The sequence below is a fragment of the Solanum verrucosum genome, unplaced genomic scaffold (genome assembly GCF_900185275.1).
Source record: "Solanum verrucosum unplaced genomic scaffold, falcon-dt-bn FXZP01000270.1, whole genome shotgun sequence".
NCBI classification, from domain to species: domain Eukaryota; kingdom Viridiplantae; phylum Streptophyta; class Magnoliopsida; order Solanales; family Solanaceae; genus Solanum; species Solanum verrucosum.
Window position 1 is genome coordinate 280,299 of NW_026020035.1, and position 15,527 is coordinate 295,825.

General features: G+C 28.6%; 1 protein-coding gene across 1 annotated transcript; it reads right to left on the reverse strand.

Annotated features, from left to right (window-relative positions):
* Positions 1-1,665: 1,665 nt before the first annotated feature.
* On the reverse strand, positions 1,666-13,252 carry LOC125821628 (aquaporin NIP2-1-like). The gene is made up of 5 exons (XM_049501042.1): positions 13,124-13,252; positions 12,801-13,025; positions 3,289-3,486; positions 2,700-2,761; positions 1,666-2,057 (listed from the first exon to the last, which is right to left on the reverse strand). Exons 1-5 carry the CDS (start codon positions 13,250-13,252, stop codon positions 1,799-1,801), a joined length of 873 nt encoding a protein of 290 aa, XP_049356999.1. The 3' UTR covers positions 1,666-1,798.
* Positions 13,253-15,527: the final 2,275 nt, after the last annotated feature.

Below are 15,527 nucleotides of genomic sequence, written 5' to 3' on the forward strand. Positions count from 1 at the left end.
AATATTATTACTATTTTTATCTAATAATAAATAAATACTAAATATTTCAAAAGTCGCATTCTATTCTAGTTGATATGTCATGTTATTACATTATTTTAAAAAATAATAGACCTATTTAATTCATCAAACGTATGTCTCTACATAACAATATATAAATTACATGAGCATTTATGAAGATTACAAAAAAAAATTAAAAAAACTAATTCCTTTATATTTTTTACCAAACAAAATTCAATGAAAAAGACTTTGTGTGCAATTATTACTTGGTAATTTTCAAAATTCCTAAGTAAATTATTTGAAAATTTTAAGCAATTTTTTAAATAAAAGTATTAAGAAAAAGAAAATTATTATTTAACTTTTTTTTAATTTTATTTTTTTATTTTTATTCTTTAATTGCTATATTATATCATACTTTAACTTATCATACAATTAAACACCAATATATATATATATCATCCCAAATTCATGAAATACAAGTAATAATTAATTGAATTGTCTATTTTAATTTAGTAATATACATATTATATGAGATTAATATATTGATAAATAAAGATCAAAATTTTATTTTCTAATATAAATATTATTCACTTTCTATTTTCTTTTCAAAAAAAGATATTGTAAGTATGGATTTCAAAGTGCCCAATTAACTATTTTTTTAATAGTTAATTGACCGTTAATATTATTGATCCATTATATAATATATGATTAATTGATGTAAGTTGACATTCATGAGTGATTTATATATCAATATATTTTGAATATATGTGTTTATAAGTATTCAAAATTAATGACATTATAGTAAATCTTAAAAAAACTATTCTTCATAGCATAAAAAAATAAAAATTAATTATGATAAAAGATTCTTAAGCATGAAAATTTCTTCTTATAAACTAATATATACTTTTTAGAAAATAATAAGATCATTATTTTAGTTAAATGAGTTTGATGAATTAAATAAGTCTATTCTTAAAAAAAAAAGCTTCAATGACATGGCATTCCAACTAGGAGAGAGTGAAACTTTTGAAGTGACAAGTATATTTGGAGGAAAATAAGGATAGTTGAGTTATATTTTGGTCCTAAATGAAACATAAATGATATTTCAAGGAAATTCACCTAAACTTGGGTGACCATTTAGGGAATTGACTCTAAATCGGGTTTTGGTTCAAAAGTAGGGTATTAATTCAGGTGTCAGGACTTTTTTGGGTGTTGGGTTCCGAGTTAGCATCGGATCTTGAGCTAGCTTTGGGTCTTGAGTTGGCATCGAGTATCGGGTTCGGTGTCGTAATCGGGACCCGAATCAGTCATTGGATCAGGTGTCAGTGTTTGGATTAGGGTTGGGTCTACATCAAATGTCAGGTCTCGATCGAGAATTGGGGTTAGATCCCAAATCATGTGTCAGGGTCGGATTCTAAATCAATCTTTGGTCTTGTGTCCAAGTTCGGATGTCGCGGATGAGTCCTAGTTTGAATGTCGGGTACCGAATCGGGAGTTGAGGTTAGGTTTTGGGTAATTGGGTATCTATGGAGGGTCCTAAATCGATCGATGGGGTTATGTCCTAGTTCAAATGTTGGATCAGGTCCCGAATTAGTTATCAGAGTTTGTTTTTGAGTCAGAAACTATTTTTCTAAAAAGTATTTTAAATTCTTTACCTAAAAATAAAAGATGTTTTCTGGAAAATGTTTCTCATTCACCATCCAAACAATGGAAAATATTTTGAGTCACTAATCAAACATGAGAAAATAAATTAGAAACCAAAATTGTTTTTGAGACAGACGGGTGAAATGGGATTGGAAGAAGTTCAATCATTTAGAGGGTCTTTGTTTACACATTGTTCTTCATCGTGATTGCTCTTCATTCTTCTAAGTTTAAATGAGGAGTGTCCGGGTGCTATTGCTTGTACTGGTTTATCATTAACCTTGATGAAATTATAGGACCATGCCCCAAGTAATGTTCCACAAACGGGACCAATGATATACACCCATATTGCTCTGTAATCATTGCTAGCCATTGCTGGTCCAATGGTTCTAGCTGGGTTCATTGATCCTCCTGACACTGGCCTACAACAAATTCAATATAAACATTTATGTAACCGAAACTGATTTCTCATACTCCATTTATCCAATTTTATGAAGGCTTTTCAATCGAGCACAAAAACAAATTTTAAAAAATGTTTTGAAATTTGTAGTTTAATTTCATAAATGTTTGTGTTGTTTATAAATTATTTCATAAGAGATTAAATATATTTTTCAAAATTTTTGTTCCGAAAAAAATAATCAAAGTTAATCTATTTTTAAAAGTAAAAGTGTCATTCTTTCTTAAATAACAAAAATTGGGATAAAGAAGACAATATTTAAAAAATTCTTTTATGTTTCTTTAAGGCTCTTGATTAATGAAAAAAAACATTGTATTAAAAGGTTAAGTTCTACCATTAATCTTACACGATCATGTCCGTTTATAAAGTAATTATAAGTAATTAATTTCTTAAGTAAATATTAATGGCTCAATATTAATTGCTAAGCTTTGTAAAATGATTGATAATCAATTATTACAACTTAAATCATACTAAATATATAAAAATAAAAATTGATTCAAATAACTTTGAATTTTTTATAAAAAGATTTTATTTTTTTCAAATTATGCATTTATTTGTTTGGTGCTCGTATTTTTATATTCAAGATTTGAGACCAGTACCGGCTTACCCCGCCAAGATAGAAGTAATACATACGGCCGAACCAACTGCAATTCCCGCCAGCTCACCAATCTATTAAACACAGGTTCAACAAAAAGAAAATTATTTTTGTCAAGAAAATGTATTTTAAAAAAATAAAATTAGAAAAAGGATATTTTTAACCTATTAAGTAATAATAGGGCTATTTCTTAGAATAAACTATTATCGAAGTATATTTTTTGTTCAATTTTGTATAATCACATTTTTTTTTATCATTTTCTCTATTTTAAAGATTCATAAAAAGTTAGTAAAAACAAAAGTATTTTCATAAGCTATTAATAGTGTCTAAAATTTCTTAATTTTTGAGAATAATTTTTTTAAAATTTTGACTATAAATTTAATTATAAAATTTAATATTTTTTAAAATAAAATTAACATATTTAAAAACTATATAAAACATGTTATAAATAACAATATTTAAACATTCAAAAAAATGATTTGAGTGTGGAAGTGCATGTCAGCCGAGTAAAAGGTTATATAATCATAAAAAGTTAATTACTTAAAAATTAGTCCAAAAAAAGTGAATTAGTTATAACTTATAAGAAAGAGAAAATAGTTACAGCTTTGGTATCAGTGGCAACTGCAGAGGTGATGAACATCATAGAGAATGTGACGACAATTTCCATGATTAAAGCTTGAATGTCTGAGCCTGAGGGAGTTGTAGTTCCCACATGTTTAATTACTGGATGAAGTAATACACGCAACGTGAATGCAGCAGATATTGCTCCTGTAACTTGTGCTGCTGCATACACTGGCACCTTTACAAACAACATTCCAAATTATCTACCTGTTACCTCTTTCTTTGTGTAGTAATTCTAGAAAACCATTATATTGAGAATTGAAATGCAAATTTAATGGCAGTGATTCACTTTTTAGCACTGCTTATCAATCTATGGTTAGTTTTGACATATTTCATCAAAGTATATGTGTATATACACCACAACAGAACGGTGTGGCTGAAAAAAAGCACATGACTATTTTATACATGGTCAGGGCTCTCAAACCATCAGCTTGAGTGGCAGAGTGAAAGATTAACAAGCTACCATGGTTAGATAAGTCAATAAAATCAGTTAGAGTTAGTTAGGAATAAAACATAATACACTGTATGGTCTAAAAATACAGTATCTAGTTGTTCATGTATAATTAGTTGGTTATCAATGTATTATCAATGTAACTGTTTTTACTCTTTAGAGTTCTCTGCATTTCTCTCCTTTTCTTTTACTTAATTTAGATGATTCACAAACTCCGTTAATGGATTTATCATATATCCCTTTCAATTATTAATTAGTAGTGTTTTCCGTCTCAAATAATGTAACACAATTGCAATTATGAGAACAAATTAATTTATTTTTTAAAATATTTTAATTGTTGTTATTAATTATTATAACTTATAGTAATTTCTATATAATTTTAAAAAAACTTAACTAAAGATTATATATCTGAATTTACAATAAAAATTTTATTGTACCACGTAAATTAGGATAAAGAAAATATTACTTTGGATGAAAAATTATGTTGTTTGGTTTCGAAAAGCAATGGAAAAGAAACGAAATTCGAATTTTTGATGTGACGGGGAAAAGAAAATTGAAAAGCCCAAACCTTTTTATGGAAGGGAGAAAGAGATTACGTCATGAACAAAACCTATACGGGAATAATTATTACTACCTCCGTCCACTTTTAATTGTTATAACTTCCTCTTTTAAAGTTAAACTATAAAAATTTTGACTAACATTTTAAATATATTTTTTCATCATATTGATATGCGAAAAATTACAATTTATAGTACTCTTCGTGTAGTTTTTGAGTATCTAAATTTTTGTTTAAAATATCAAATTAATAAAAGTTAATTTAACTTTGCAAATTAGTCAAATTGACTTTCGAAAAGCGCAATATGACAAATAAAAGTGGACAGAGAGAGTATATGTAGTAAAAATTGACACTCAGGAATAAGTCAGAAACAACCCTTAAAATTATCCAGAAAATTCATTTAGAAATTTGAAGTAGAATTTATTCCTCTTTGAAATTTGTACATGTTAAGACACTTTGATATCAAAAGTATAAAAAATGGGTCGCTCTATTTGTTTGGGGCAAATAAGTTATTGTAAAGTTTTGATTTTAAAAGCTAAGGAGGAAGAACAATAGTATATTAGATTTGGAGGCAAACGAGGTGGTGAACTGCCGGAGAAACAAGGGTGGTGGCAGCGGCGATGACATTTGATGTGCGGTAGTTGAAGTGGTGGTAAGAAAATATTATAGAGAACAAAGATAAAAAGAGTTTTTTGGCCAAATAATGCAACGATCCGTTATATTATTTTAAGTACTAGAACTATTTTGACTTTTTTCGTAAATTTTAAATGGTAATTTTGAACTATTTGTATAACTATGTTTATTTAGTTGGCGGGTATTTATAAAATAATTAATTTTTATTAGTTGATGCTAATGGACAAAATAGATAATTTATTTAATACCACATGACCCATGTGTAGAAAGAAATTAGTGAAATTTAATATTTTATTAGTTCACAATTTTTGCCCTAAATAATTAAAAACAAATTGAGAAAAGGACTTACATGTAGACGACGAGAGCAGCCGCACGTCTTGATCAGGTAAAACTATTTTTAAGTTTAATTTTCGTATACGGGAAACTATTTAATTCTCATGTAAATTGGTTGGGAAAGGGTGATTTGGCTGATTACTTATGATTGAAAGGAGATTGGAGTTGGGAAAATTGCTCATAGCGTGGATTTATACAATTGGATTGGTAATGAATTTTTGGATAAGTATAAGCTTTCACAAAATAAAATAAAATAAACAATTCTCATATTTCCCTTTACAAAAGGTATACGTGTTTCATCATTTGACTAAAAAGTGATTTTTTTGGTTAAGTTGGGTAACTTGCCATCTATATTTAATTATTTTCACTTGCTTTTAAGGAAACCAGCAAACTTGTGTGTTGGGTTGAAATTTCATTGAAAGATATTATATAATAAATCAAGTTTTGATATATTAAGATAGATAATTAAATATTATGATATTGTATTATATGAGTTTCATTAAAGTTACTATGATTTGAGAAATTAAGACTTAATTCTAGGCTTACAATTTGAGAAATACGAGAGTGGACATATTAGTTGACATCAAAATTTAGAAAAGTGATTATAGTGATATGGGTGTCTATAGACTTATTTACTCATGAATAATGCATACTTGATAGATTGGAAACATTTTGAGGCATTGAGGAAAGGAAAAGCATTGGGGAGCTATAACTTGCTTGACTTTGGTTCTTCGGTGGAGGTAGGTTATGGTTTATTCTATGTGATAGATAGACTCTTAATAGTGATTGATAGTCATTGAGTCATATTATGATTTTTTTTTATGTACTTGCTTGTTGTTGTTTGGATAATTCAGGTGTTGTTTGTGATTGGTCTGTATTCCCAAGACCATGAAATCTATAATCTTGAACTTGTTCTATTAAAGTGATGCCTTGAATAAATAAGGCTTAATGAAATATTGTTAAGGAAGTTGAAAGAGATGATATAGAATGATGAATTAACGATATTATTGGATCGTATGCCACGAACAGACACAATATATTTGGATTGGGTGCCACGAGCTGACACGATATATTGGGTGCCACGAGCCGACACAATATATTTGGATCGGGTGTCACGTTCCGACACGATATGGATCGGGTCTTACGTTCAGGCATGGTAACATTAAAGGAACATATATTAAAGTAACTTAATATACTCAATCTCAAAGAACCTAATTCCCAAAAGAGAGTGGTGAGGAGGCATGAGTCCTCATGTGTGTTCTCGATATTGTGGACTGATTCGTACTTGTTTCAGTGTTGTTGTCACTTATTCATGTTGGTTGTTGCTTGTCCCTGCTAAGTGCTATAGTTGACTTCATGTTATTACTTTATACATATTGATTTCTATTTTGAGTCGGCCGATGATACCTACTCAGTACATGTGGCCCTGTTTGACCCCCTACTTGTATTTTCTTCGTTTTCCTTTTGTGGAGTGCAGTGAGTGTACTAGTGACTTCGACTCGCCCTCAACTCTAGTCAGTCTCCAGCACATCAGGTTCCAGGGTGAGCTATTCATTTTAGATTGTGTTCGATTCTCTCGGTTATGGCATGATGTCCTTAGTTTTCGGGCATAAACTATTTTATTTATTTATTTTGGTGTCTTTGATACTCTTAGACTTAGTATTTGGAGATTAGATGTCCTTAATGTGATGATTTTCAGGTTTTGGGAAACGATATATAATAAGATTTGAGCTTCCGTTTTATGCTTGTATTTCGTAAGTTGGGGTTGAATTTGTTGGTTCGCCCACCTAGGAGTCTAAGTGTGGGTGCCATTCATGACTAGTTTTGGATCGTGACAAATAATATTTTGAATCTATTTTATACATTTTGTTATGTCATTACAAATTGTCTAATATCTATAAGTTTTCTACAATTTAAGTGCCTAGCTAATAGAAACATAATTTAGTTCAAATAAATAAATAAATAAATTTTATGAAATTTTTTAAGTGGATGCTTATGACTTAAAGCGTTACATTAATCTAGTTGTATGTGCCATGATTTGTTGTGTTGTTCTTCCTAATATAAGGTAGGTTCAATTTTAAAAATATCTAATCAGGGATGACTCGATTATAAGGCCATTAAGATAATATTTGGGGTCTTAAATTTGGAGCCCCACTTTTTCTTAAAGCTATATTTTATATTTCATATGTTAAATTTTTTAAAAGAAATATTTAGTGGAAAATATAATAACTTTTTTTTTTATCTTATTTAATATAGGAATGATCGAAACAATTGAAAATAGAATAATATTTAGCTAATTGTAGTTTATCATTTCTTATGTTGCTACCTATTATGTTGTCTTGTTTATATCCTGACGAATAACATGACATTATTATCCTTATATATACTTCATTCATTTTCCTTTCATTATTTTTATTCTCTTATTATTAAATATTCTGAAGCCTCTCAATGGTCAAACTTCCTACATTATGCACAATCTATTATTTTATGTTTATATAAAATTTACTTTCTGGTATATCTTTTACAAATTTCAAGCACAACAAGAAGTCTAACATCTTTTCAAAATCATAGTATCAACTTATCAAATTTAACACAACACTTTCAATATCACTATATTAACTTTTCAAATTCTTTTATTATTATAATTATATTTATTATATTTTTTTGTAACAATCTGTTAGGTCATTTTGAGTACTAGAACTATTTTGACTCTTCCATTAAATTTTAAATGATTATTTTGGACTATTGGTTAATTATAGTTATATAATTAATGGGGTAATTTAAATAATTGATTTAATTAGTGGTTAATGGGCTAAGTTGATAATTTATTATGGGGGAAACTTACATAAATAAACTATATTAAAAAAATATTTACCATTTATAGTAATAACATTTTTTTTTCACTTGATCACTTTTAATTTAGTTTTAATACAGTTTTAATACATATTACAAAGAACACTTTATTATTCATATATAATACAAGTTTTATTGATGGATAATATATTTATCACATATTTTAATACACTTACAATACAATGTGTCAATTTCTTACCAAACAAGCATAATATATTTTAAAAAACAGTTATAATACATATATATTGCATATTTAATTCATTTTTAATACATATTACAGATTTAACATAGTATTGCTATAAATGTTAATAAATAAAAAGTATCGCTAAAATCAATAATTATTTATTAAAAGGTACTTATCCAAGTAAATTTTTCTTTATGTAATAACTTATATCACTTGGCATATGTTTATTAAAATAAAATAATATAATTTAGCAATTTTAATACACAATTATTTTATTTAGAAAAGAAAAGAGGGGAAGAGGAAAAGAACAGAAAGCGGCGTGGAACGAAAACCAAATTGAAACGATTGTGCATCAGGTAGATATTTCACGAATTCATTTACTTTAGTATGTTGGAATTGTTAAATAGGTAGTATCCATTATTTTATATATTGTTGAAGGTGGAAGCTTAAAGGGTCATAGAAAAGTGCTAAGGTTGTGGTGTTAGGCGTGGAAGTTAGTAATTGGGTGATGATGATGGGTTAAAGAAAAATGAGAATTAAACACTAAATTAAGGTGCAATTGGGTAGGCTGTTGGTTATGGTGCAATGTTAAAAGTTAACATGGTTCGCCAATGGTTCGTAACCAGTTGGCTTTTATTTTTTTATTAGTATTCGTTTTTAATTATCATGTTATAAAGTAAATTATGGTATATTGAGATAGGTAATTAAATATTAGGTATATTATATTATATGAATTCCATTAAAGTTATGTTAATTGGAGGTATTGGGACTTAACCTTAGGCTTGAACATTAGGAAATTGATTATAGATTTGGGAGAGTAATTGGATCTAGACTAGACATATAGTAATATGAGTGTCTATAAACTCGTTTACTTATAAATTTTGCATAATTGATACATTGGAAATCATCTGAGGCATTGAAGAAAGGAAACACATAGGTGAATTAGCTTACTTGACATCAACTCTTCGGTAGAGGTAAAATATTGTTTATTCTATGTGATAGATAGACTCTTAATAGTGATTTATAGTCATTAAGTGATATTGTGAATTTTTCTTTCAAATTGGCCTGAAAAATGTACCTATTTACACCACATAATTATACTTGACATTGACTCTTCAGTAGAGGTAGGTTATGGTTTATTTCATACAAAAAAAAAAATTTCTTTGATATAATTTCTAAATATTTCTTATACTTTTTCATAGCTTTTATCTTTAAACATATTATTTTAAGTTTGAAACTTAGAATTTTGGATGGTCCAATAAATGTTATAGTTCATAAATGTTAGTAACTCTAATGGAGCTCAAATCAAAATCAAATCAATACTAATATTTTTTTTTAAAAATCAACTGACCACTAAGAATGACAATAATGTCGAATATTTGTTCTTTAGTTTACATTGTTTTAATCGGTTAAAATACATAATCTAATTTTAACTTTTCTTTATTATTTAGTCATGTAATTAATACTTGTCAGACTTATTTTAGCATGATTATTTAGTACTTTTGAATTACGTTCATTTTCATTATGACTTATTAATTTGTAATATTTATTTTATGTGACCTAATTATTACTTTAATATTTTAGTGTCATCACTCATCTCATATTTGTGTTATTTTCTTAAGAAACGCCTTAGATAGTTATATTTCAGTATTTCAGTGGAACTAAAGAAATATTTGGAACACAAGTTAGTTATATGTTTGTATAAAAAATATCCAAGATTGAAAAATCCAAATTTTATTAATTTGATTTGATTTATAGATTTAAAAATCATAGTTTGATATTTAGAATATGATGGACCAACAACCAGCAATTGAATGAATTAGTTTTCACCACTAGTATATATATATATATATATACTTAATACGACGGAACAAAAATTGAATGAATTAGTTTTTGCAACTAGTAGTATGTATATATATAGTGAATATGACGGAGCAACAACCCGCAATTGAATGAATTTATGACATTAATTATGGGAGATATAATGAAAAATTATTGTTATTATTATTCTTTATTCTTATAGAAAGAATTATGACTTTCATAATTGTCATGTGCCTATCAAAATCAGCAGGTGCATGTGTATCAGCTCATCTGCTGGACAAACTATAGCCCAGTATTGCTAATTTCATGCCGCACATCTTTTATTCCTCTATTATATTGAGAGATAATACATACTTAACTACTACACAATTTGTACCTTGTTTTTGGAAACACAATTAAATTTCAATCTTGAATTTGTCTTTTAAGTTAAGAGAAGTAAGGAAAAGACTTATAAAATTCAACATGCAAGCCATTTTAGCCATATTAATGATTTCTGTCCCTTTTATTTTTTCCTATATGCCTTTTCATCTAGTGTTATTTTATTTAGCATAAAATTGAAAACTTTTCAGCCTCTATGTTTGAACAATATCAATGTCATGATATTTGTGGTTATATAACTATGACTAGAAAGTTCATAGTAAAATTATTTTTAAATATAAAAATATACTAGTAGAAGTACTATGTTTAAGAAAAGAGAAAAGTGTTGTCATGCAGGTTGAAGTTATGTCCAAATTGTAATGTACTTGAATAAATGTGTCTAGATAATTTTTTTTAGGTATTTTATGCGCACATTTCTCAAAATTTCTCTAATAGTGTTATTTGCTTTCCTCCGAGCACCAATTTGATGTGTTTTGTTTGGTCTAAAGACAATCCTAAAATTGATGTGTTTTATTCAAGTCTTCTTAAAATATTACTAGTAATAATAGTTTTAGTGCCCGTTTGAATGAGTTTTTAAGTTGGTCAAACTGACTTAAAAGTCAGTGTTTGACTTGTAAGAGAGTTTGACAATTATAAGAACAACTTAAAATAAGTCAAAAGTTAAAAGTAGGGTGATCCCTACTTTTTTTTAACTCAAAAGTCATCTACTTTGACCAAGTAGATTACTTTTTTACCCTTAATTCTTTTAAACAATTCCCAAATTCTTTCATGTGATCTATTCAAATTATATATTTTTGAAATTTAAAATAAGTTGCACATTTAAAATTAACTTAAATATTAAGTTATTGAAATTGAATTAAAATATAAATTAATTTTGATTTAATTTTTCTTAGAAATAAGATCCTTAGATTAATCAACTTTTTATTATGTTAACAGTTTTAAGGATATTTCAGACATTTTAATAAAAAAGTGTTTAACAACACTTATTTGCCAAAAACATCAACAATGTTTTTTCAACTGCAACACTTTTATCCAAACATATAACTACTTATTTTTAAAATAACTTTCAACACTTTAAAAAATTACTTTTTAAATGTTATATTTTAAAGCCAATTCAAACGGGCTCGTAATTACATTTTGAAATTTGGTTATTCGACAATTTTTACCCTTGCACGTTAATGTGACAATGAGAGTGAATACGCCCTCTTTCAGGTATGTAGGAATGAAAAAAAACCAAACTAAAAATCAGCTCCTAACAATTTATTCAAAAAAATGTACATTTTTTCAGGCCAATTTGAAAGAGAAAATTATTCGATTCTAACACTATCATTTTAGCCAAAAATAAAATTACTTTTTGTTAAAAATAATGAAGTACCATCTTTGTATTTCATCTTTAGATATCATGAATATTTGTTTTGAATGTGTATTTCTAAAAATAAATTGACAGTGTAATTTTAATCTCATCTTATTTTTCGTCACATAAAATTAATCAAAATAATGGAATTGCCATGATGTAAATTTTTTATTTCTTATTTTGAAGCAATCACAATTTAATTGAACTATTTTTTTTCTTTTCGGGCCTAATCTATTTAAAAAATATTGGTTAGAGTTCTTTTATTTTTAGTGAAATAAAATAAAAAGTTTTGGTAGAATAATTAAGTTTAAACTATATAATCTTTATTATATCTTATTTAGATTTATTGACTATAGTTTGACATCATACTTTTTCAGTTCAGACAAAATCTTTGGAAAATAGAAAAGACTTCTTGAGTCTGCACAAGAGCATCCATAATATATAGTTTTTCTTAGTCATCTAATTTATCACCAATATAATTTGCAATTGTATTCTTCGACATGATACCCCGACTACTTTCAAACCCAACAAGGTGAAAGATATAAGAGTTAGATTTAATGGGTTTTTATACTTTGGTGGGTCGGATTTTAATGATTAGTTTGAGTAGAATATTAAATAGAGTATTTTTTTTAATTATGGCGATGTATGCGCGCCACATAGATGATAAAAGTGCGGTAATGAAATTTAACAACCCAAAAGCAAATATATGCCTAAAGTTGAATGGTAAGCGTAAATATATCTTTCTTCTTTAGAATATAAGGGGTAAATAAGAGCCTTTTTAAAAAAATATAAAAAAATCCCAGGTGGATATATATAAACATATTTTTATGATGAGATGGTGGTGGGGAGGTAGAGGGGTAAAGGGTATGAAATAGGCAAGTTAAAGGAACAGTTTATTACTAATAAGAAGGCGTAGCGTGCATGCGTACCTGTGTCCATGGGAAATGTCTAACGGCGGCAAAAGCAAAGGTAACAGCAGGGTTCATATGGGCACCAGATATATGTCCAACAGCATATATCATGACAGTTACAATGAGTCCACCAGCTACGGACGCCCCAAGCTTTGACACTTTGTGTTCATCGCTCCCACTAAGAGCTGATGCACCACATGTCACAAACACTAATAGGTACGTAGCTATTATTTCTGCTATCACCTACAAATTTATTCATCATTCATTTCTTCAATTAACATAACATTTTGACGGAATACTATTTTAATCTAAAAACAAAAAAATAATAAGTCTAATAATACCTTTTTGAGAAAACCAGATCGGTAATACTTTTGTAGAAATATCAATAGGTAGGCTGATTTCGGATCTTCCTTCAATACCGATTCATTTTGTTTTATGCTTTTGCTACAGTTCCCTCCTTCACTCTCCATTGAGACAAATATATAATTGAAAATGTTTCTAAAGTAGGAAAGGAGACGGAATATTTTGTGAATTGAAAGAGCTAGGGAATTAACTTCTACTCTCAGCTTTTTCTCTAAGAAATACCCACACTTATATATATATAAGAAGAACAGAAAAGAATATGCACCTCAATGCTTTTGGGTGGCCAAGTGTCAATCTTTAATTCGGACCCAGACACAACCATGTGTGTGTTTATATGTGTTTGTGTTTTCTCTTTTTCCTTTTTTATTATTTATGTTAGTCGGTTTCATATTTAATTGTAGGTATACATATACTTTCTCCCTATACTCAAAGGAGCATACTATTTTATATACTCATCACAAAAGGCCAATCATTGTTACATCTTATCTCTATACACTACATAAAAATGATATTTAGCGACAATTAATTAACAGAAATAGCTCAATTACCGTTAAATATGTATTTTTAGCGGCAATTAACACTCTTTGTATGTCCCTAAAGCCTTTAGCACATTGAATCTAATGACACTTAACTAATACCAGTAGATACTTTAGCACTCTTTATTAATGTGTCTATTTATTGCCGCTAAAAATTGTTTTTGTTGTAGTGATACCTAGAGGCGGTCCCATGAGTTTTATGAGTCCTCAATTATAATCAGTTTTGCTTATTGACTTATATATATATATTCACTAATATAATTATAGAATATGAGCCAAGTTGAGGTATAAGGTTAACCTATAACTTTAACTCTTTAAGGTTGACATTATCCTGTTAATGCCTATGCCACATGGCTGTAACAATTACTGGTGGCTTAATTTTTGGTTGGTACATTTCTATATATTCATCATAATAATATTGTATAACTTAGGATTAAATTTCCCTCCTATTTTATGTCTTGAAATAAGAATGCTGGTGAACTATCAAGAAAAAAGATATTTTCCGATGAATGACCCATCAGAGTTTGGCTCGTCGTAAGAAATTTCCAACCGAAAATTCAAGGGAAAAAACATTACCCTTATAACAACTCATCTGGTTTTGTTGAGTATTACATTCGTTTTTTCCTAATCTAGACTTCTCCCATAGGTTTATCTAAGTGTTTTAGGACTAGAGGGGATATGGGGCACGGGTTCCAAGGGACTAATTAAGGCGCAGTTTAGAACAGAAAATCACAAAAAAGAAAGTTGAACACTTAAGGGAGTGTTTGGTATGAAGGAAAATGTTTTTCATGAAAAATATTTTCTTGGAAAACATGTGCACTGTAATATCTCGTAATTTAAAATATATTTGCGACTCGTAAACACCAATGCATAGATGTGATATTGGGGGAGGTATATCATTGAAAATGGTTAGGCATACCATGTAACCCTTATATTTAGTCATTTGAAGGGTTAAACAAAAGTTTTAGGTCAAAGAGATCATTAAAGAAAAGATTAAAGTTTAAAGGTTCATCGTGGAGGAATACTACAAATGATCTCATTTCTCATCTGATTTTGAACGAGCATATCTCCTAATATATAATGAGTTAGAGGGCCAACAACCTATCCAATTGAAGGTATTTGAGTCTAGTTTCCAGCAAAATAAATCGCTTGTTAAAACGATATCGGAGTAAAAAGTTATGTTCATTCTACGACAGACGCGTGCACTGCTCAATCACTGCGGGACATGCGACACTTTAGAGAAAGTCGGCCAAACTTGTTGTTTTTTTATTAGAAATTAGGGATATACTTTCTCATATACTCAAGAACGTGTAAGGACTGGTTTCAAGTTATTTCTTCAAGTTTTTCTCATCTTCAATCCACCAAAGCTTAAGGTAAGTTGGTTTCTTCAAGAATCAAGTGTCTTCCACTCCATAGACCTATAGATATACTTAGCTAAATATTTTCTTGAAGGAAAAAGTATTGTTCTTGGAGAATAAAGAAGGGCAGGGGCTTCTTTTCTTTGATATATAGGTATGAATCCTCTTCTATCTTCATAAATAGTATTCCAAGGATGCTTTAAGTATAATTTGCGGGTAGGACTCACGGGACGGTGATAAGAAGCCGTGAGTCCATGTTTTACTCATTGTATTTGATGTTTTGGTGAGGAGGGAGTTTGTAGAAGGTTGTGTGGGCTGTTGTTTTGACCAAATGAGGGGTCAATGGTATTGTATTGGGGAAGTAATCTGGTTACATTAAAACGGAAGGCGAGGTATAGAGAACGCGACTATTATAGTTCTTGAAACTTTGTCGCTCACCAAGTGTTTGATGAAATTCCTAAGTCACTAAGAATATGTTGTAGTTGATT